The following is a 21,818-nucleotide window of genomic DNA, read 5'->3' as shown; positions in this document are numbered from 1 at the left end:
AATTGCTGGGATTATAGGCGTGAGCCACCATACCTGGAGATTATCTTTGTTTCTTATAAATTATACTTGCAAGTAAATTGAACCAAACCACAATTTAAAGAATGTTATCCTACCAATAGCAGACAATTTTATACTTAGTAAATTCTGCTGCATGCCACTCTACTGGCTAAAATAGTTTCCGAAGTGTTTTTACTCTTGTTACACTCATTTGATCTTTATAATAACCTGTGATGATGGGTATTCTGATTTTACAGAAGAGGAAGTTGAGACAGACTTATCCAAAGCTCTGAAGCTTCTAAGTTGGGGATCAGGCTTACTTATGTAAAAGATGAAGATGTTAAGCTCTTGAGACATTTTGTACTAATTATCAGTGAAGTATTTTGGAGCAAGCAAATTCTCCAATAATAAGTGAAAATTACCATTTCTACCAGGATATTGCTAAAATATTTTTGGTTTCTTGTGTTGGATAGTATACTTATTTATAAGCCTGGATAAGATTATGCTCCTTATGTTGCTTCTCAAATAAAAATAAAGATTTAGAATTTTCAAAAAGTAGAACTGAGAAGAATTTTATGCATTCTACCAGAAAAAAATATGTTGGGATTTGTTATTATATCTTGGCCTGAAAGAAAGTCTTTCCAAATACAATAAAAAATACAGAAGCCATTAAAGTTTAATTAATATAACTATGTAAAAATAACCACTATAAACAAAGTCAACACAAATGATAAACTGGGAAAAGTATTGCTATTCATGTGACATAAAGACAATTTTTCTGACATAGGGAGCTTTGACAAATCAAGAAAAAGTTAACACAAGTAGGAGTAAGGAAATGCATATGCATTTCATATCAAAGGAAATGGAAAATTATTCTTAACCATATAAAAGTGCTCAATTTCACTCATAAAATATAAGCATGTAAATGGAAAATTTCATCTATTAGATTAGCAAAGCTCAAAGGTTTCAGCACTCATGGTGTTGGAAAAGATGTGAGAAGGTTGGCTTCCTAAGAGGCTAAGGCAGGAGGCTCGCTTGAGGCTGGGAGTTTGAGGCTGCAGGGCACTATGATCATGCCGATGCATAGCCACTGCACTCCCTCCTGGGCGACATTGCGAGACCTCATCTCTAAAACCCTCCTGGGCAACACTGTGAGACTTCATCTCTGAAAAAAGTTAAAAGGAGTTGTGTGAGAGAAAAAGGAGGTGTGAGGAAACGGCACGGTCATGCATTGCTGGTAGGACTATAAATTGATAGAGGCTTCATGACAGAAGGGCAGTTTGGTGAACCTCTCAAAGAGCACATAACCTTTGAGCCAGTGATTCTGATTCCAGCAGTTTATCCTGTGTGTACACTTGTAGACATGTAAAATGATATATATGCAAGATATTCATTATAGCATTCTTTTAATAGTCTCTGGAGTTTTAAACTAAACTCACCTTGACATCTGTATTTAGAACTTCCTTTTTATTAATATTATTTTATCTTCTCTCTTTTCTTTCTTAATCGGTTTTACTAGAGACTGGTTTATTGATTATTTCAAGGTACCATGTAAAAAATTGAATCACTAGGGTCGTTGGTTGCAATTGACAAGAATCTACTCTGGTAAATTTAATCAGAAAAGGAATTTATTGAAAAAGAATATTAGGTAGCCCAAAATTACCAACTTGGTAGCTAGAAAACTAGGCCTGGAAAATGGCAACCAGGATCAAAGAGCAAGTATGTGTAATATAAATTTTTTGAAATTTTTTCAAGCATCTTTATGACCTAATGTATCATCCGTATTTTAAATTGTTTGCCTTAAGAGATATACATTCTGTTCATTGGGGGTTTATATATGCATAAACATACACACACATATGCACACACATGACTGAGTTAATGTTTATATACACACATGGCCAAATTAGTTTTATTGTTCGGTTTTTCTATATTTTTGTGACCTTTTGGTCTGCCTGGTTTGTTTTGTTTGTTTGTTTTTTTGAGATGGAGTCTCACTCTGTCACCCAGGCTGGAGTACCGTGGCACAATATTGGCTCACTGCAACTTCCACCTTCTGGGTTCAAGGGATTCTCCTGATTCAGCCTCCCAAGTTACAGGCATCCACCAGCACGCCCAGCTGTTATTGTTGTTGTTGTGTTGTTTTTAGTAAGGATGGGGTTTCACCATGTTGATCAGGCTGGTTTTCAACTCCTGACCTCAGGTGATCTGCCTGCCTCGGCGTCCCAAAGTGCTCGGATTACAGGTGTGAGCCATCGTGCCCTGCCTGATCTATCTGTTTTAAATTGCAGTGTGCTAAAAAATTTCTTACATTAATTTTTGATTAATTTCTTCATATAGTCTTATTTATTTTTGCTGTGTTGTAGGTTCATACAGGTTTTATCATTGTTACATCTTCTTGATGGGTTGCTCTTGTTTTAAAAAAAGATAGTAAGGAAAATATATTCAAGGAAGGCTACTACAAGGGAGTTTGTAAAAGGGGAGAGAGTGGGCTCAACTCCAGATGGGGGTTACCTTTTTAATCATGTATTTCCTTCCTTATTCCTATTAAATCTTTTCTCCTTGTTTTGCCATGCACTAGCTTTATAACTTTGGGCTAAGTCATTTAATCCCTCAGTTTTCTTATTGTAAAATGGGCATAATACCTACCTTACCAAGTTTCTGTGAAAATTCACTGAGAAAAAAATGTATATTTACATTAATATACGTGTAATAGGTTTTTAGTAAATGGATGTAAAGTATTTACTTTCCCTAAGGCTTTCTACCCCCCCCTTTTTTTAAACATTTAATTTTAAACACAGTTTGCTTATAATTCTAAATGTGCTTAAGGAACTAAAATAGGCATCAGGAGTTTTTTTTTTTTCTTTTTGAGACAGGGTCTTGTTCGGTTGCCCAAGCTAGAGTTCAGTGGCACCATCTCGGCTCACTGCAGCCTCAACCTCCTGGCCTCAAGTGATCCTCCCACCTCAGCCTTCCAAGTAGCTGGGACTACAGGCAAGGCGCATGCTGCCACACCTGGTTCATTTTTTATTTTTTATAGAGATGGTGTCTTGCTCTGTTGCCCAGGCTGGTTTCAAACTCTTGGATGCAAGCAAGCTTTCTGCCTTGGCTTCCCAAAATGTTGGGATTACAAGCGTGAGCCACCATGCCCAGCCTTGGACTTTTTATTCAAGTGGGTGAAGGTGATGGAATGTTTGCCTCCCAAACCTAGGTCTAACAATTCTATAGTGGTTGGTAAAGGTTTATGTTATTGTTTTGTATATTTGCTTTAGGGCCTATTTGTCCAGTGTTTCTATCTAAATACCTCCTACATTACTCAGTATACTAAATAAAAGTCTTTCTGAAATAGTTTATTCCTCTGTGAGGGAAATACAGGGAAAAAAAATAAGATAGTTGAGACAACTGAAAAAGGACAAAAGGCAACTTTTTGGGGAGACTCCTTTTTTATAACAAATATTTATCAACCTCAGTGGGATGTAGAGTTATTAGTAAGTCTTAAAAATTAGTATATATTTAGACTTCAAATATACATTGAGGGTATAAAGAAGTGTCATGTACATTTAAGGAGGCAGAATTGTGTACTTTGCTCCACCTTTTTGATACTATTTAGGACTTACCATTTATTCTGTTCTTAGCTTTGATTTTTATCTTCTATTTATATAACCCACATGTACTGTGCCTCCTATGACCGGAGATCTTATATTTAAAAATATGTAGAAAAGGGAAGAAGACAGAATTTCAGTTGAGAAATAGCATAAAAGGTTTTAAAATGCTGTATGTATGTTGTGACTAGACAGACAGGGTTGATCTGTACAGTGCTTTAGAAAGTTAAAGTTGTGGTCAGTCTCTGAAGAACCTTGAATGACATGTTGAAAAGTTGTGACTTTATTCTATAGGCCAATCACTGAAGGCTTTGAGGACAAAAACAAATCAGGTTATATACTGAAAATACATACAAGAGTATATGCATTTTGTATACAGGAAAATACTATGGCAGTGTTGAGAAAAGGAAAATACAATATTGTGAATAAAATCTTCAGCTCATTTAAAATGTCACTCAGTAACATTGAACTCAAATGCTTTAAATGTAGTTTTTCCTTGATGTCTTTTAACATGTTACTTTATTAGTTAGCCCCTTCTAGACAACCCTGTATATATATATAGCCTATACTTTTCCCTCATAGCACTTAGTACCCCAGTTGTAGCACATATATACATGCTTGTTTATTGTCTGTTTTCTTCCACAAGATGATAAGCTGCAAGAGAACAAGGACTGTATTGTGCTTAGAACCATGCCTGATTTGTAACCTTTGATAAATATTTGTTAAGTGAGTGAATGCATATTCAAATTAAGATGACCACAAATTTTAATGTGATTTATAGCATGAGGGGAGCAGTAGGACAAGATCTTAGTTCCTTCCTAGAAAGTCCTGTTAAAAAGTATTTTCTTTTCCCTTTCTTCCAGACTTTATATTCAGAGCACCAATCAAATTAAGCAAGACTGGGGAACTTCGTGAGGAATATGAAAGCTTGAGAAAGGTAAAGTATTATCATGTCATTCATTTTCTTAAAGTAGGTTGAAATAATGACATTAAAGAATGCTTAGTGGGAGTCTTGATTTACCAGGTTTTAAAAAATTTATAATACAGAGCCTTTCTTCACACTACCTTATACCAGCCTAGTTAGATTTGGAGCTATAATGGAAGTAGAATAAACCTTAACCCAAGATTCTCTTAGTTGTTTTTTTAAAGATGAAGATGTAGTTCACAGAGGCTGTCACATGCCAGTTGGCAATAACTGGCCACCAGAGAGGTATTCTTGGTACTTTTAAGAGGTGCCCTTGCTAATAATTGCTTGTATTATTTTTCTTTATCTTGCAAGGTTCTTCTAGTTACATGTAGCTGGTGTTATCCATTATTGCTCACTCCGTTAAATACTCCAGAAGAACTGTAGCATAGGTCATTAAGGGGATAGTGAAATAACTTCTAGTTAGAAAATATTTACCATTCGGAAAGCTTTTATCTGTGTCCATATCATTTATGATGTTTTCAAACTAATTGTCTGGGAATCACCTAGAGAATTAAGACTTTAAAAAGGCTGGTAATAAGAAGTATGTTGCTAGATGTGTATCGTTCTTTCCCACCCCTTTCCCTGTACCATCATTTCTCACCCAGCTTTATAATTGATTAATCATTCTACATGTGGGCATCTAATAGTTTATAAATGTAAGTGATCCACTTAATCTGGATCAAGTATCATCACAAAATAGAGGTGAGACAATAATGCTATTGTCACAGGATCCTTGGCATGTTGTTTTGCCAACTGGAAACCTCTGTGACTGGTGACCCCTTTGCCCAAGTTTTGCTCAGGCCTACTGGGCTTATTCTGCTTACTTGTTCTTTCAGGCTGTGCTTGCACTACTGGCCTGGATCCCACGTCTGCCAAAGGCAATCCAGGCACAGAGGGGAGGGATGCATGAGCAGGTGAACATGGGGTCTGGCTGCTGTGCACAGCCAAGCATGCTGGCTGTGACTGGGTTGGGAGCTCCAGGTGCTGGCATGGGTGCCGGATCCTGCAAGGCTGTGGCTGGACCAGGCATATCGCAAGTGGCTTCCACTGCTGGCACTGGAGAACGCGGTGGTGCCTGAAACTTGGATATGCCAGGAACCACAGTGCCCCAAAGAGGGTGTCACAGCCCTGGTTCGGGAGCACCTAGGTCTGGGCTCCCTGAAGGGCTACAGCTCTTCTCTTTTTCTCATTGCCCACAACATGGTGAGCGAGGGGGGAGTTTCAGCTGTTTATGTTATTGCTCTCTCTGTCCCACCATTCAGTGAGTCCCAAGTTTTTGTCCTATGTCCAGAAAGAATGAGATATGTGGACGTCTGTAGGGTGAATAGGGTGAAAAGGAGCTTTGTTGAGTGACAGTACAGCTCTCAAGAGACTGAAGTGGGTAGCTCCTTTACACAGACAGGTCCAGACATCTGCTCAGCCCTCAGCTGAGAGGAGATCCACAGTGGGTAGCTCCCCTACACAGGCAGATCGTCCCCATGTCTGCCAGTCTGGCTGAGTCCAGGGCTTTTATGGGCTTCAGAGGGGAGGAAGTGCATACTGGTTGGTCCATGGGCAGGCCCAGAAAAAGCACTGTGAGTTCTCACTCTGGTCTGCAGAACTGGCAGCCCAGCCCTCAGCTTCAGGCTGTCTCCAGCTTGAAGTTGGGGCTTCATGGGGGATCCACCCCTTTCTGTCCAGGAGCCTGTCTACCTCCTGCTACCATCAACCTGCCCTCCACTGTACTCACAGTACCCAGGCTGTGCTCTGGGGCACCTGCAGGCCTCTGCCAAGCTTCTCTCAGCACTCGCATGACCTTCCTCCCGTCCTCTGCTGTGCCCAAAGTCTGGAGGGGGCCAAGGTGGCACGGGGCTGGCATGTTAGTACCACCCCAATTCTGCTCCCACCTGGCTGGTTAGTGATAGCACCTAGGCTCCGTCACAACTTTGTTGTGAAGTTGGTGTGGGTGCTGGGAGTGGGGAGAGGCCAGGCTATCGGAGCAGATACTTCTGAGCCTCTGGGGGTGGGAGATGAGGACTGGGGGGCTTCCTGGGCCCCCATGAGCACAGGGATGCCTGCAGCCATGGCTGGGTGACTGCAACTGCACCCAGCATGGCAGGGCTCCCACCCCTTCAACTTGGAAGTGGGCATGACTTCTATCTGTTCCCGGCTCCTGTTGACTCCTGCCGGCTCCATGGAGCATGCAGCCCTGGATGTCCCTTTCCTACTGCAGCCAGCATCTTCACAGTGCTTGCTCCAGACAGGCTGCTGCTGCCATCACTATTGTGGTATTTTTCACTGAATGAAAAATCAGTGTTTAGCAAGATCACATTAAAGAGAAAAGATAATAGGAAATGGTGGCTACTGTATATTCTTTGATCTTCACTTGTAAATGAGGGTGTCAGATGTTGACTTGGATCTTCATGCTTCATTTATGTTGGCATTGTGTGGTTTTTGTCTCTTTTAAAATTACTTTCGAAGCTTTTTTTTCTGTTTAAAAAGAAATTATTTTCATGGACCACATAAAAAGAACAGGTTCTTTTTAGATAAAATTTCAGAAGGTACAAATACGGTATTCTAATATATCTTTTTAGACATTTTGAAAATATAGAAATTTTGAAGCTATCAGTTTGAAGGTAATCTTAGCGAAAACAAGGAATAGGAGGTACAAAAAGGAGGTAAAGCAGAAGGCCTAGTAAGAGTAGTGGTTTTTATAAACCTTGGGAGAGAGAAGGAAACCTTGAGGAAATGTGATTTATGTTCCTGTTACAGGAGAGGTATGGAACAGTGGTTTTAAAAGGGGCTGATGCCATAATGTTGTTGAGTGAAGCTAGGATAATCTCATCCTGTATAAACTAGATTGAGTTTGAGAAACATTCATGTCATTTGGCTTAAATAAAAGTTAGCTACCGGTCATTCCTCTAATACCTCAAGTACCCAAATCATCCTTCATCCACTGTATAGCTTGGAAAATACAAGTCTAAGCCATAACATCAAAAGGCACTAATACGGCATATCCATACAATGGCATACTATTCAGCAGTAAAAAGGAGTGAACCCGATAGGTGCTACCACATGGATGAACCTCAAAAAGATACTAAGTGAAAGAAGCCAGATATAAGATACCATATATTGTGATTCCATTTGTAGAAAATGGGCAGAATAGACAAACAGTAGTAACAGATAGTAGATTAGTGGTTAATTGGGATAGGGTATGGGAACAGGGATTAAATGGAAATGAAGGATTTTATTGATGATTTCTAAAACAGATCTCAGTAGATCTTCAAAAGTTTGTATTGAGCAAAGGAAGATAAGTGGAAATTAATTCTACACAACGAATTACTAATTTGATGTGTGATATGCTACTAATATACTTTTCATTTACTATACTCTGTTACTTTAAATGACAGTAAAAACCTTTATAAAGGCTGTGAAAAGTTAACAAGAATTTTTATTCCCCTAATTTTAGTTATTTTGGAAGGTATTACTTTATTTAACAATCCTGGATTCTATTTCCTGTGGGAGATTTGGGAAAAAACCAGGCTGGGGTTAGGGACTACTGTAGAACAGTACTGAACCAGGATTGAAGGGCCTACCAATGACAGGGAGCTGGTGGTGGTCTTAATGTCCTTTCTAGCCAGAGGCTTTTGAGTTAATATGCTTACTGAGGTCACTATGAGTTTCTGAATTTTATATTTCTACTAATAGGCTTGTATTTCTAAATATATTTAGATTTTTTTTCTTTCTGCATGTGTTGTAGTTAATTGTGTTTTTTTAACATAAGAAAAATTTAGAAATATCAGAGCAAAATGTGAAAGTCCCTTTTAACCTTTCTTCCCACTGTCCTTCCCAGAAGTACCTAGAATCAATAGTTTAATGTATATGGTTAATGAAATATTTATTGTACCCTTAGTATGTACTAGCCACTGGGATGTCACAAACCCTCTAGCTGCTAGGGAGGCTGAGAAGCATGTTGTTTTAGCTAGGAACATTAACTTTCTAAGTAAAGTCAGGGTTCTCTTAGGAAGGAGAAAATGAATGTTGGGTTGCCTCTGTCTCCTGGGACAACAGTGGAAATAAGACTAGTTAGGAAACTTTTAGAGTAAACAGTATGTTGGGTTTAATCGGGGTTGGGATTTTGCCAGAAGTATGATGGGGAGATGCAGTAGATGGACTTGAAGGTGTATACAAGGAAGTTGTTACAGTTTTGGATGATGGATCTAGGTTGTTTAAGGGGAAAATTGAGGAAATGAGGGATCTGATAGTGAAAGAGTTGTAGGGTCAATGGATTGGAAACTTTGATGGATCACAGGCATTATAAATAAAGCTGGAAAGCTAGGAAGTGGTACTCTCAATGTAAAAGGCTAAGATAGTTTAGTTATGGATATCACAAAGTTTAGGGTATGACCATGGAGTAGATGGCTGAAATAGGATGGAGAAAGATTTATTTAAGGAGGTGAAGGAACAGGGAGTATACCAATATTGAGACCTTTGGGAATGATCACTTGAGTAGTTGGAGAGAAATTAAAATTTAAGTGCCAAGTCTTTCTGTGAATGAGGGAGAGTGACAGAGAGGTGTCATGAGTGTTACAGACTAAGGGTAAATACTTCTAGGAGGCTAGGTTGGTTGGTTGGTTGGTTGAAGAGAGAGATTCTCTCTCACCCAGACTGGAGCGCAGTGGTGCAATCGTAGCTTATTGCAACCTTGGACTCCTGGGCTCTAAGTGATCCACTTGCCTCAGCCTCCTGAGTAGCTGGAAGTATAGGAGCATGCCACCATGCCTGGCTATTTTAAAAGTTTTTATTTCTGTAAAGATGGGGGTCTTGCTGTGTTGTCCAGGCTGGTCTTGAACTCCTGAGCTCAAGCAATCCTCCTGCCTTGGCCTTCCAAAGTGTCAGGATAACAGGTGTGAGCTACCATGCTTGGCCAGAAGGTAGGATTTTTGAGGAATAATCTGATTTATTTTGCGACTTGTTTTTTTTCCACTTAACAGCATGTTTTTTTGGGCTGGGGTGTGTGTGTTTTTAATGTAGGTACTTTTCTTTTTTAAGATAGGGTCTCACTCTATCACCCAGGCTGGAGTGCAGTGGTGTGATCTCAGCTCACTGCAACCTTTGTTTCCTGGGCTCAAGCGATCCTCGCATCTCAGCCTCCCAAGTAGCTGAGATTATAGGCGCAAGCCACCATGCCCAGTGTGTTGCCCAGGCTGGACTGGACTTGAACTTCTGAGCTCAAGTGATCCTCCCTCCTTGGCCTCCTAAAGGGTTGGGATTACAGGCATAAGCCATTGTGCCCAGCCCATTTCCCCAAGTTTTAAAGGAATGCTGTGCTGAGCACCCATGAACATACGGGAGCAAATACAATCCCTTCAGTTAAATTCCTAGAAGTGAAAGTAGGAAATGGTAAAAGGCTGGGCACAGTGGCTCATGTTTATAATCCCAATACTTTGGGAGACTGAGGCAGGAGGATCACTTGAGCCCAGGAGTTTGAGACCAGCCTGTGCAATATAATGGGACCTCATCTCTACAAAAAATAAGTTAGCTAGACATGTGGCATGTGCCTGTACTCCTAGCTACTCAGGAGGCTGAGGCAGGAGGATTGCTTGAGCCTGGGAGGTCATGGCTGCAGTGAGCTGTGATTGTGTCACTGCACTCCAGCCTGGGTGGCAAAGTAAGACTCTGTCTCAAAATTAAAAAAAAGAGACAGGACATGGTTTTGCTGGATGTTAACAGATTGCCTTTAAAAAAAAACTTTTTCAACTTATTCTCTCTACAAGAGTATCGAGAGTCCATTTTCCTCAAATCCCTGTCAAGCCTTTTTCTTTGTTTTGATATTTTACTATCTGCTGTATAAAAATATCTCATTGTTTTATTTTACATTTCCTTGATTACTAGAGAGGAGTAGCACTTTATGTTAATTGACCATTTGTATGTTTTCTGTGATTTCTTGTTTATAACACTTAAATCTGAACACCAGTTCTATCTTTTGGGTATTTGTGATCTTGACTGCTAATGGCATGCTTTTTTGTTGTTTCTTTCCCATCCTATTATGTATTTATTCTATTAAAAAGAAGTGTTCTGGCATTTTATTGTATTTTTAAATGGAAGGAGAGAATAGTAACACATTCTCAGTCCTTCATCTTGATGTATTGCTTAATGGAAAGAATTTTGTAGTATTTGTTGTTGTAACATAAGGATGTGCAGTAAATACATGTTGAAATGAAAAAATTTTAGGAAGAAATTGGTAGTATTCTTTTTATGTTTTCATTCGATAAAAGACTTAGCCATCTTTGTATTATGAAGTAATTGATTTATCTCTAAAAGTTATATTTTTGGTTGAATTAACCTTATTATTTACACCATTGTTTCTTCTGCTTTGCTTGTTAGATGCTTAACTTTGACTTCCTAGTTCTATTATTGAATTGGGAAACACATAATCCAGGATGGTCTTGTTCCTCTTCTTAGAATTATTGGACTCTGAAAGACTGAAGGTGGGGGAAAAGATTGAAGGTGGGGGAAAAACAGCCTTGCTTCTAGACTATTTTTATAGTTTCTATAGCGGGAAAGATGAACTGCTTTCAGTTATTCTGTGGAGCATATGAATCGTTGAGGCTTTCTTTGGATTGGTTTGCTGACCTATCCATTTTCTTTTTTACTTCCTCCATTCTAGTTCTCTTTTTTAAAAAATAAATAGGGTCTTGTTATGTTGTCCAGGCTGGAGTGTAGTGGCTATTCACAGGTATACACTACAGACTCAAACTCCTGGCCTCAAGCAATCTTCCTGGCTCAGCCTGCTGCTTAGGTGGGGCTATAGGCAGGTACCACCTCCCCATTGTCGGCTGAATTATTTAAGTGGTAAGCATGCAGTTTTCTAGTCCTTAGCCAGAGAACAGATTAGTTAGATATAATCACTGAAGTGATTAGTAGCTCTATAAGGCAGTCATTAACTTGTGAAAGGGATATTGTAAAGGTAAGTAAACTTTTAGGACCTAATTATCTCTGAAATTACACTTTAAAAATTCCTGTTATCTTACTGCCTTGAACTGTAAAATATTAATATAAAGTACTTTATTAAAACGAACATTGCACTTAAATCCATTTGGCTGTGCAGTATATCGTGAACTGAATGCTGAGTTGGCGTTTTCCTTATTTTTTATTTATTTTTAAAGTAGCTTTATTTATCTAGAAAGTTTAAAGTATGTTGTTATACCATACAAGCAGATTATTTTTAAAAGCTTTTTCTTACTAGATTATAAATCTTTCAAGATAGATATAGTTTTAGTCTCTTTAACTCCACTTTAATGTAATGTCTTGCGCATAGCTCTTCACCAAATTAGTTACTTACGAATTTCTAGTTTCACAGCCCCCGCCCCCCCCGCTTTTTTTGTGTGAGACAGGGTCTTGCTCTGTCGCCCAGGCTAGAATGCAGTGGCACCGTCCCAACTCACTGCAACCTCTGCCTTCTGGTTGAAGTGATTCTCCTGTCTCAACCTCCCGAGTAGCTAGGATTACAGGCATGCACCACCACTCCTGGCTAATTTTTGTATTTTTAGTAGAGACGGGGTTTCACCATGTTGGCTACACTAGTCTGGAACTCCTGACCCTCAGTGATCTGCCCACCTCGGCCTCCCAAAGTGCTGGGATTATGGGCATGAGACACTGGGCCTGGCCCCACAGCCCCACCCCGCCTTTTTTTTTTTATTAGAAATGACTTGTGTAAGGATGTGTATATGGCTGGTTCATGGTACAGCTAGATATGTCTTAAGATTTCTAGGGACTTGGCTTGGTACAGTGGCTCACAATCTATGATCCTAGCATGTTGGGAGGCTGAGGCGGAGTATCACTTGAGTCCAGAAGTTCAAGACCAGCCTGGGCAATATAGTGAGACCTCATCACTACGAAAAAAATTTTTTAAAAATTAGCTGGACATGGTGGTGCATGCCTGTGGTTTCAGCTACTTGGGAGACTGAGCTGAGAAGATTGCTTGATCCTGGGGGATTGAGGCTGCAGTGAGTCATGATTGGGCCCCTGTCCTCCTGCCTTAGCAACATAGTGAGACCCTGTCTCAAAAAAAAAAGAAAAAGATTTCCAGTGGTCTTTTTTTTTTGTTTGCTACACTATTAACATTTTTTTTTTGAAATGTTATATGATGTTTGAAGAAGTGCCCACTTTTAGCATGTATTGGCACATCTCTTTCTAGAACCAGAAAATAAGTACAGAATCTTTTAGTACATCTTTAAGATATACAGGAAACAGGTATGGTATTAAGGAGAAGGAAACATTCTCAGTAGAATGTTTAAATTTTAACTGTATGAGGGAAGAACAGTTAATTTATAGAATGTTCAAAATCCAAGAACATTAGATATGGTTGTTGTCTCCTTTTGCTATTTATAACTACCCAGATGAGGAGAAACAGTTTTATCAAATAACGTGCTTTTCAAAGAAAAGAACACACTTGGAGAATTCAAAACATCAAATTCAGTTAGAATAGCAGGTTACTCAGGTTATTTCTGCAATGTGCTCTTTCTCCTTGTCTTATTGATGAGGGACAGGATCAGTAGTTTTTTTTTATTTGTTTGTATTTTGTTTTCTTTAAGTTCTGGGATACTTGTGGTACATGTGCAGATCTTGCAAGATTGTTACATAGGTACACACAAGCCATGGTGGTTTGCTGCCTCCATCCCCCCATCACCTACATCAGGAATTTTCCCTAATGTTATCCCTCCCCAATCTCCCCACCCCCTGCTGTCCCTCCCCAGCCCCCATATATAATTGTACAGACCCCAAGATATAATTGTATTTATGGTTTAAATATTAGTAAAATCCTTTAAATACGACTTGAAAGCCAAATTAAGGAATTCTCCAGAAGCAGCTGCAACTATTGTCCCTACTATAAAGTAAAATATTTTGTTAAAAATATACGAAGAGTGACACTTTTAATAAGTTAGAATAGGTTTTTTTTTTCTGCTTATGAACATAAGCAGAATTATACATTTCTGTTAATTGGGGAAAAAATTCAGGTTAGCAAGAAGTTCTAAAGCAGAAAGGAAAAATCATCAGCAGTCCTACCGCTTAATTAACATGTTTAAATGTTTATTGAAAATTTAAGGTTTAAGACTTTTAAAAAAATAGAATTACGATTACATGATGCGTGCCACTGTCACTGCCCTTTTAAAATTTAGCATATCATTTGAGGCTTTCCATATTAATAGAGATCTATGTCAACATTTTAATGACTATCTAGACTTACAGAAATCTTGTAATATATCACATATATGCCAATATTTTCCCAAAATCCAAAATCACAGTCAGAAATAACTTTTAAAAATATGTAAAAAAGATTCCATAAGATTTAAAAAATACCCATCTCTAGCCAAATTTGTTTAAAAACTCACTAGTAATCTGCTTTCATTGATGACTGTTCCTCTAAAATTGCAAAACTCTGTTACATTTTTCTAGATTTAAATGAGGGTTTAAGGTCTTATTTGCTGTTTACATTTGAAAGAAAACTTTTTTGTTTATCTCAAACTGTTTAAAAAATGCAGGTGTTCAACAAGTCATAATACAGATGTTGTAGATATTTTACCCTAAGCTGAGAAACAGTAGTGTGATTAAGAGCTGACTGCTTGAGTTCTAGTGTGAATTTGGGCAAGCTATTTGAGTTCTCTATGTCTTAGTTTTCTGGTCTGTAAAATAGACACCATAGCACCAAACTTACAGGGTTATTGTAAAATGGACAATAGTAATCTGTATGTATTACTTATTAAAATTTAGTAATTGGAATTCTAAAATATCTAGCACAAAGTAATTCCTACTGTTCCTGGCATTTTTATTTGCTGCCTTTGTTTGGGTAAGAAATGGAAAACTGTCAAAAAGTCATAGTTGGAGGCTGGCAAGTTACTGATATGAAACACGAATTCTCAATTTTCTTGAATTTGGACATTGAAGATGTATCTTTGCCTCTTCACAATTGATGACTTGGAGCTCTTTTGGCTTCCCATAAGCAAGTGGCCCCTCTGATTCAGCCTTTCAGCTTGGCAGCTGAACATATGACTGATAAAATATCTGCTCTTTCAATTGATGTGTAAACTCGGATGCCTATATTCATTTTATATGCATATAATAATTGCATGTATGTACAAAATGCGCATAATAATTTAAAACCTGTATTGAAGTAATTTTAAATATTTTATTACATAAGGAGAAAATTGGTAAAATATTGCTTTGGCATAAATAATTAGATATGCTTAATTCTAAATCTAACATTTAATTTGAAAGTGGTCTAGAATTTGAAGTGAAAAGAACATGGTGTCATAAATGAGATTTCTTTAACATTATGTAAGAATCATAAAAGCAAGTCAGATGCTTTGGTACTGTTTATATGATTTATCAAGTAAAAGTTAGCCTTGTATGCAAGAGATCATTTGCTGTGAGTTCAGGATGTCATAAATGGGAGCTGAGAGTAGGTCTTTTACCCCAAATACATTGTTTTTGTGGACACCATCAGCAGTAGTCAGCAATGAGCCTCTATAGAAGCTGTAGCTATTAGTGCCAAGTGAGAGTCTAGGAAACAGAGGACACATATAAAGCATCAATTGCTGTAGACACCAAAGTAAATTGAAATGTTATGACACCAGTTAGATTATCTAACTAGTTTATGTTCTGAGTCAATTGTTCTGAAGCAGTGGTCTCCACCTTTTTTACCAGCTTGTATTACATTCCTTTCATGACCCCCATACGAATTTAAAGTATTTTAATAGCTCTATTTAGGAATAAGCTCTAGATATTAACAAAAAATGTGTTCAGCCTACTTATTAATATGGTGATATTTAAGCTGGGCACAGTGGTGCATGCCTGTAATCCCAGCTACTCGGGAAGCTGAGGCAAGAGGATCACTGGAGCTTGGGCAACATAGTGAGACTCTGTCTCTAAAAAGCAAAGAGGGTGATATTTATTAGATACAACCTTATAGACTGTAAGTATCTGCTTTATTTGATTAAAAAAAAATATGTTGAAAATTAACTTAAAGATTTCCATTATTAGCTCATGAACCTCCCTTAGAATCTAGGGTCCCACTCTGAGAACTGTTGGCTCAGAGATAACCAGAATGTGAGTAAAATGTTCATAACTCATAATTTACTGAGTGTTTCATGTGCATCATTTTATTTTATAAGAAAGACCTGTTACCCCTTGTCAGGAGAAAGATTAATTAAATACCATGAGATTCTACAGCACCCCCAAATTATTTTTTTAGTCTACTATTATTGGATGATGGTCCATTTAACCAGTTGAGATAAGAAAATAAGAAAATTCTGGATATATAAGCTTCTAGTCTTTATATAAGCTTCTAAAGTACCATTGGGCAGCACACCTCCCGTAAGCCTAATACCCATGGCACTGTCTGGTTGGTTACCTTTTATGGTGGAATTGAGATTACAGTGGATTCTTATAAAGCATGGAATAGTCACCACATAGATACGGTCTGTGTCAAGGAATGTATTTGTTGGAAGGACCGCTTATAAAAATCAAGTAGTCCAGGCCAGGTGTGGTAGCTTACACCTGTAAGGAGGCAGAGGTGGGTGGATGGCCTGAGGTCAAGAGTTCGAGACCAGCCTGGCCAACATGGCGAAACCTTGTCTCTACTAAAAAAACACCTGTAATCCCAGCTACTTGGGAGGCTGAGGCAGGAGACTGGCTTGAACCAGGGGGGTGGAGGTTGCAGTGAGCCAAGATCGTGCCATTGTGCTCCAGCCTGGGCAACAGAGTGAGACTGTGTCTGAAAATAAATAAATAAAATAAATAAATAAATTAGTCTAACCTCATCATTCACTTTAGTTAGCATCCTGCTTCTAGTAAGCCCTACATGAGCAACTTTGTCATTTTTGGTCAGGACTATATCCTCTGCACTAAAAATTTGCCTAACATAATCTGATGCACTGTAAATATTTGCGGAACTGAGCTTATTGAACACAGACCTGGTATCTGCAACTCAAGTAGGGGAGTGGAAATCAAAGATTAAAAGAAGAACACAATATCTGGGGGAAAAGGGATTTGAAAACAAGTAACTGAACACAAGTAATTTATATTAGAAGTCTATGATAGAGATTTGAGATATGTTCTGGGTGTTATGAAATGTATTTTAAAATGCCTTATTTGAAATAATGTGGCATGTATATATGTTTTAGTCTATATTCTAAGAATGGCTAGTTAACATCCTAAGTACTAACAGGAAATATACACTCTGGAGTAGTTACTTAGCATGTGAAAGATTATAATCAGGACTTTCACTTCATAGGCTCCTATAAGCCCATGAATTATTTTAATCATCACCCAGCACCTGCAGTTTGTTAACAGACATAACAGATGTTATAAATGATCTTGAAATTTTTTATTTTTATAATATTCAACAGACAGAAAAGTGGGAAGAACAAGAAAAATGAACATCCATATATCCATCACCTAGATTCAGTAATTATGTTGATAAACAATTACGAAGATAAATATTAATAATTTTTCATGAGGAAATAAGCATTCAAGCTATGTGGATTGGCAGTAAATACTGTGCAGGCATTTCTGCCCTTGCATGAAGAGAGTTAAGCATAGAGTTAGAGAATGAAATTGGACCCATATCATGTGCTATATACAGCAGGTCATCATTGTTCAACAATGATGTCATTTAGTTCAGCATCATTTCATTATGACATTGATAAGAGAAAAAAATCACTTCCCAGCCAGGGCCACTGTCTGCATGGAGTTTGCATGTTCTTCCCATATCTGTGTGGGTTTTTCTGGATACTCCAGTTTCCTCTCACATCCCAAAGATGTGCACAGTAGGTGAAATGGCATGTCTACATTGTCCTAGTCTGAGTGTGTGTGTGTGAGAGTGTGCCCCCTGTGTTGGAATGGTGTCCCGTTAAGGGTTGGTTTGGCTGCTGGAATAGGCTCTGGCCACCTGTAACCCTTAACTGGAATAAATAGATTAGGAAACAAGTGAATAAATGATTACAAATTTTTGTAAAATAACAATTCGTGAAGCACATCATAATCATACAAATGGAGAACAATAAACTATGCAGTGTGAAAGTGCTCAGTGAGCCTAGCATATTTGTCACTGTTTTTGAACTGCTTGGTGGTAGGAGATGCTCTTTGCAGTTTCTCTTTGCAAACATATATTCTTTGATTTAACCTACCACCACTGCAACCACTGACACCCACTGATTCACCAAAAATTGGGTAAATAATTATCTTGCTTGTTTTTATCTTTTCTTAAATGTATGTGTAGCTCTCATTTATTTCAGTGTTTAATATTAGAAGTAGTTGGGTCTTTATTTAGAAGTTTGGTGATTTTTTTTTTGTGAATGGAAATATGCCACAGGACTTTAACTCTTTTATATCAGTTAGCCTATGGTAAAATTGGTTTTATTATATGCTGTTTGCTTGAAGTTTAAATTTCTGAGAACCTATCAATGATGTTCAGAAATGTGTATCTAACAATGTCCAGAATATATAACTATATAATAATAATTATATATAAGAACTATAATAATGCTATTTCATTATATAATAATATATAAGTTCTAATAATATATAAGAACTCTTGCCAATCTAGCTAATAAGGTTAAAAAAAAAGAAGGACAAAAGATTTGAACAGACACCCCACAAAATGAGATATACTTTGATGCAGTGGTAGTAGGAGTATAAAATGGTAAAACCATCACTGGAATAATAATGATACAAACCACCATTGGAAACATTTTGGTGGTTGTTCCATAAATTAAAACATACACTTACTAGGTGATCCAGCAATTCCACTTGTAGCTATTTAGCCAACCAAAACAAAAACACCTGTCCAAAAAATGACATAAATGTCCATAGTAGATTTATTCATAATAGCCCAGAACTAAATAACCCAAATTGTGGTTTATTCATACAATGGATTATATCTTATCCATATAAAGGAGTGTATTAATAGTAACTCAATAACATGGATGAATCAGTCTCAAAAGTATCATGCTGACAATGAAACTTGACATAAAGAAATACATGCTGCATATTTTTATAATAGGCAAAACTAATAACATAGTAATCAGATTAGTGGTAGCCTGTTGCTAAGTGGTTTGAGAGATTGATTGCTAATAGGTTCAAAAGGACTTTCTGGGGATGGTAGAAATGTTCTATATCTTGATTAGAGATATTATTACATGGATATGTATGTTTGACAAAACTCATTGAGCTATACATTCCATATATGTCATATTATATGTAGGTTATGTCTTAACATAAAAAATCAATTCTAAGTAGACCGAAAGGTCAAATAATAAGCTTGTTAAAGATAACATGGGAGAATATTCTCATGACCTTGGGGTAAGCAACATTTACAAATGTGATAGAAAAAGGACTACCTGTAAAGTAAAAGATTGATAAATTGAATTGCATTAGAACCTGGTACAACCTGTCTTCAAAAGGGTACAGTTGACCTTTGAATAACAGAGATTTGAGCTGCGTGAGTTCACTAACACACACATTTTTTTTTTTCAACCCTACAGATTGAAAATACAGTATTCATGGGATGCAAAACCCGCAGATACAGAGGGCCAACTTTTTATTTAGGCGGGTTTTGCAGGGCCTGCTTTGAGACTTGAGTATGCATGAATTTTGGTACATGCGGAATCCTGGAACCAGTCCCCCACATGTTCTGAGTGACAGCTGTACTAAGACAGTGAAAAGGGCAAGCTTCTGTGTGAGAGGGGAAAAAAAGGATACATGTATATATATACAAACACACACGTACATACATATATGCATACATATGTATTTATATATTTTTTCCTGACAACTGCTTCATATCCAAAAAATATGAAGAACTCTTTACAAATTACTAGAGGGAAAAACCATCTAAAAGAAAAAAGGGCATAGATATCAATAGGCACTTGATAAAAGGATTTCCACATAATAAACACATAAAGCTGTTGTACATCTTTAGTCATTAGCGAAATGCAATTAAAGTAATAATGCAATATCCATATATACACTTTGGAATGGCTAAAGTAGACAAATAGTACTGAGTGTCAGCAAGGCTGGGAGCAACTGTCATTCTACACTGGGGAGGCAAGAGTGTAATTTGTACAACCAGTTTGGAAAACTGTGGCTGCATGCCCATACCTTGTGACTCAGCAGTTTCTGTTCTAAGATATACTCCAAAGAACAGTATGTGTATACCTGCACACATATTCAATAATATTTTTAGCACCCACTTTTTAAATATCCAAAAATAAAAATTACTTAAATATCCACCAACAATAGGATGGTTAAATTGTTTTGTTGTCAAACAACAGAATACTATAAAGCAAAACAAGAAACAATAAACTGTACTTACATGGATGAATATCACAAGTAGAATGTTGAGCGAAGGCAGAAAGATTCAGTAACCATGTAAGACTTCACTTACACAAACTTGAGAAATAGGTAAAATGATTTTTTTGGTGTTAGAAGCCAGGCAGGATCATGGTTTCTACCATAGTTCACTCACTTTTAGGTGAGGGGTAAGCAGAAGGGGTACTGGTGATAATAAACTGTTTCTTGATCTTGGTGGTGGTGAATGGATAATTTATCATGGCTTACACTAATTATTTGTATACTTTTCTGTGTGTATATTATACTTTGATTTTTAAATTTTTAGTTTTAGAAATTGAGGGAAAAGTAAAGGTATTTTCAGGAAAAAATTGTGTAGTATTCCTGGTAGTGTGGCTGAGTATGAAATTAATGTACAGATGACAATAACTTTTCTCTAGTAATTAGCATCTGAAAATGGAAGCAGTAAAAATGACCTCATTTACAGTAGTGGAAGTCTTCATTCTATCTTCTTGTTTAGGGTCCTGCTGCTTTTTAGCTTTATGGCTTCTCTGTTGTCTCTGTTGCAGTACCTACCATGGGAATGTACTCAGGTTGTACAAGCCAATCAATGTGGAGTATTTAACACTCCATGGGGCACACTTTGGTCAGTAGGATGTGGGAGCCAATAGATACATCCTTCCTTTTTTCTCACCTCAGACCGACAGTCTTGAGATACATTTCATATACCTGTAGCCAACTAGTGGGCCAACTATTGTAGTACTTTATATTGGCTCTCTGTCTTTTTTGGGTATGCTGTTCTGTCTTTAACTTCTGCTCCCTGCTAAAGTATTCATGCCTTCTCAGACTGCTCAGGCCCTCACAACAAGGAATTACGCAGGCGGGCATATCATTTGTGCTGAAGCTGAGAAACTGGTGTCTGAAGACAATGGTTTGCTTTAAAATCCAAGCTCAGTACTTAATGACTGTGATTTGAGAGATAGCCACTAAGTCTTAGTTTTTGTCTCTATGAAATAGTAATGATAAATAAATACAGAGTGCCCTGAGGGAAGTTTGATAAACTTAATGCCTAGAACATAGAACAGTTCAATAAACAACGGCAACTGATATTTTCATTTAAGTTTAAAATGCTACTTTCTGACCCTCCCTTAGTCTTTTTCAGTATAAAAACTCTCTTCTAGAGACCAAGTTCTCAAATCCTTATAAATAACAACCAAAAGCAATGAAAACAAAGAAACAAAAACTTGTACAGAACTGTATATTAAGAAAACACCGACATACTTCATCTGAATATTTAAATGGATACTTTTTTTCACTTTCATAAATTTTTAGCTAATGGTCTGTTAACAGTGACTCAGCATTGCAACGAAAAGGTTGTTTGCCAGCAACACAAGTACATGTCAAAAACTTTGAGAGCAGCAGTAAAATTACTAGGGAGCGGGGCACAGTGGTTCACGCATGTAATAATGGCACTTTGGGAGGTGCGAGGATCATTTGACCTCAGGAGTTTGAGAGCAGCCTGGGCAACATAGTGAGACCCTATCTCTTTCTCTTTTTTTTTTTTTTTCTATCTCTATTTTTAAAAAAATAAATTATTTGGAGGCAGAAGGATACATTCTAAAACACTAGAAAAGCCAGAGAACATAGTATGTTAACACCATTAAGCACCAAATAAAATAATACTAAGATATATAAAACAGGAAATTTAGAATTTAGTTCTCTTAAAAATAGCAATATTTACATACATATTGGAGGGGGCTATACTGTGCATTTAGGATGTTTAGTAGCACATAGACTTTAGTCCCCCATGGTGACAATCAAAATTGTCTCCAGACTTGCCAAATGTTCTGGCAGGTTGGGGAGGGAGGCAGAATAATTCTTGGTTGAGAATTGCTGAGATAGACCTTGATTTGCATTCCATC

The 21,818-nt window shown here is 37.5% G+C and overlaps 1 protein-coding gene across 1 annotated transcript in view; it reads left to right on the top strand.

Moving 5' to 3' along the window:
* RNF169 (ring finger protein 169) overlaps positions 1–21,818 on the top strand; it is a 92,915-nt gene that overhangs the window by 27,438 nt on the left and 43,659 nt on the right. The window contains exon 2 of the mRNA XM_035265464.3: positions 4,463–4,536. Coding sequence (XP_035121355.1) covers positions 4,463–4,536 — 74 coding nt within the window. The remainder of the gene's footprint in view (positions 1–4,462; positions 4,537–21,818) is intronic.

Source organism: Callithrix jacchus, chromosome 10, assembly GCF_049354715.1.
Source record: "Callithrix jacchus isolate 240 chromosome 10, calJac240_pri, whole genome shotgun sequence".
Taxonomy (NCBI): domain Eukaryota; kingdom Metazoa; phylum Chordata; class Mammalia; order Primates; family Cebidae; genus Callithrix; species Callithrix jacchus.
Note: the sequence above shows the minus strand (reverse complement) of the source record. Positions and strands in the feature narration are given on the sequence as shown.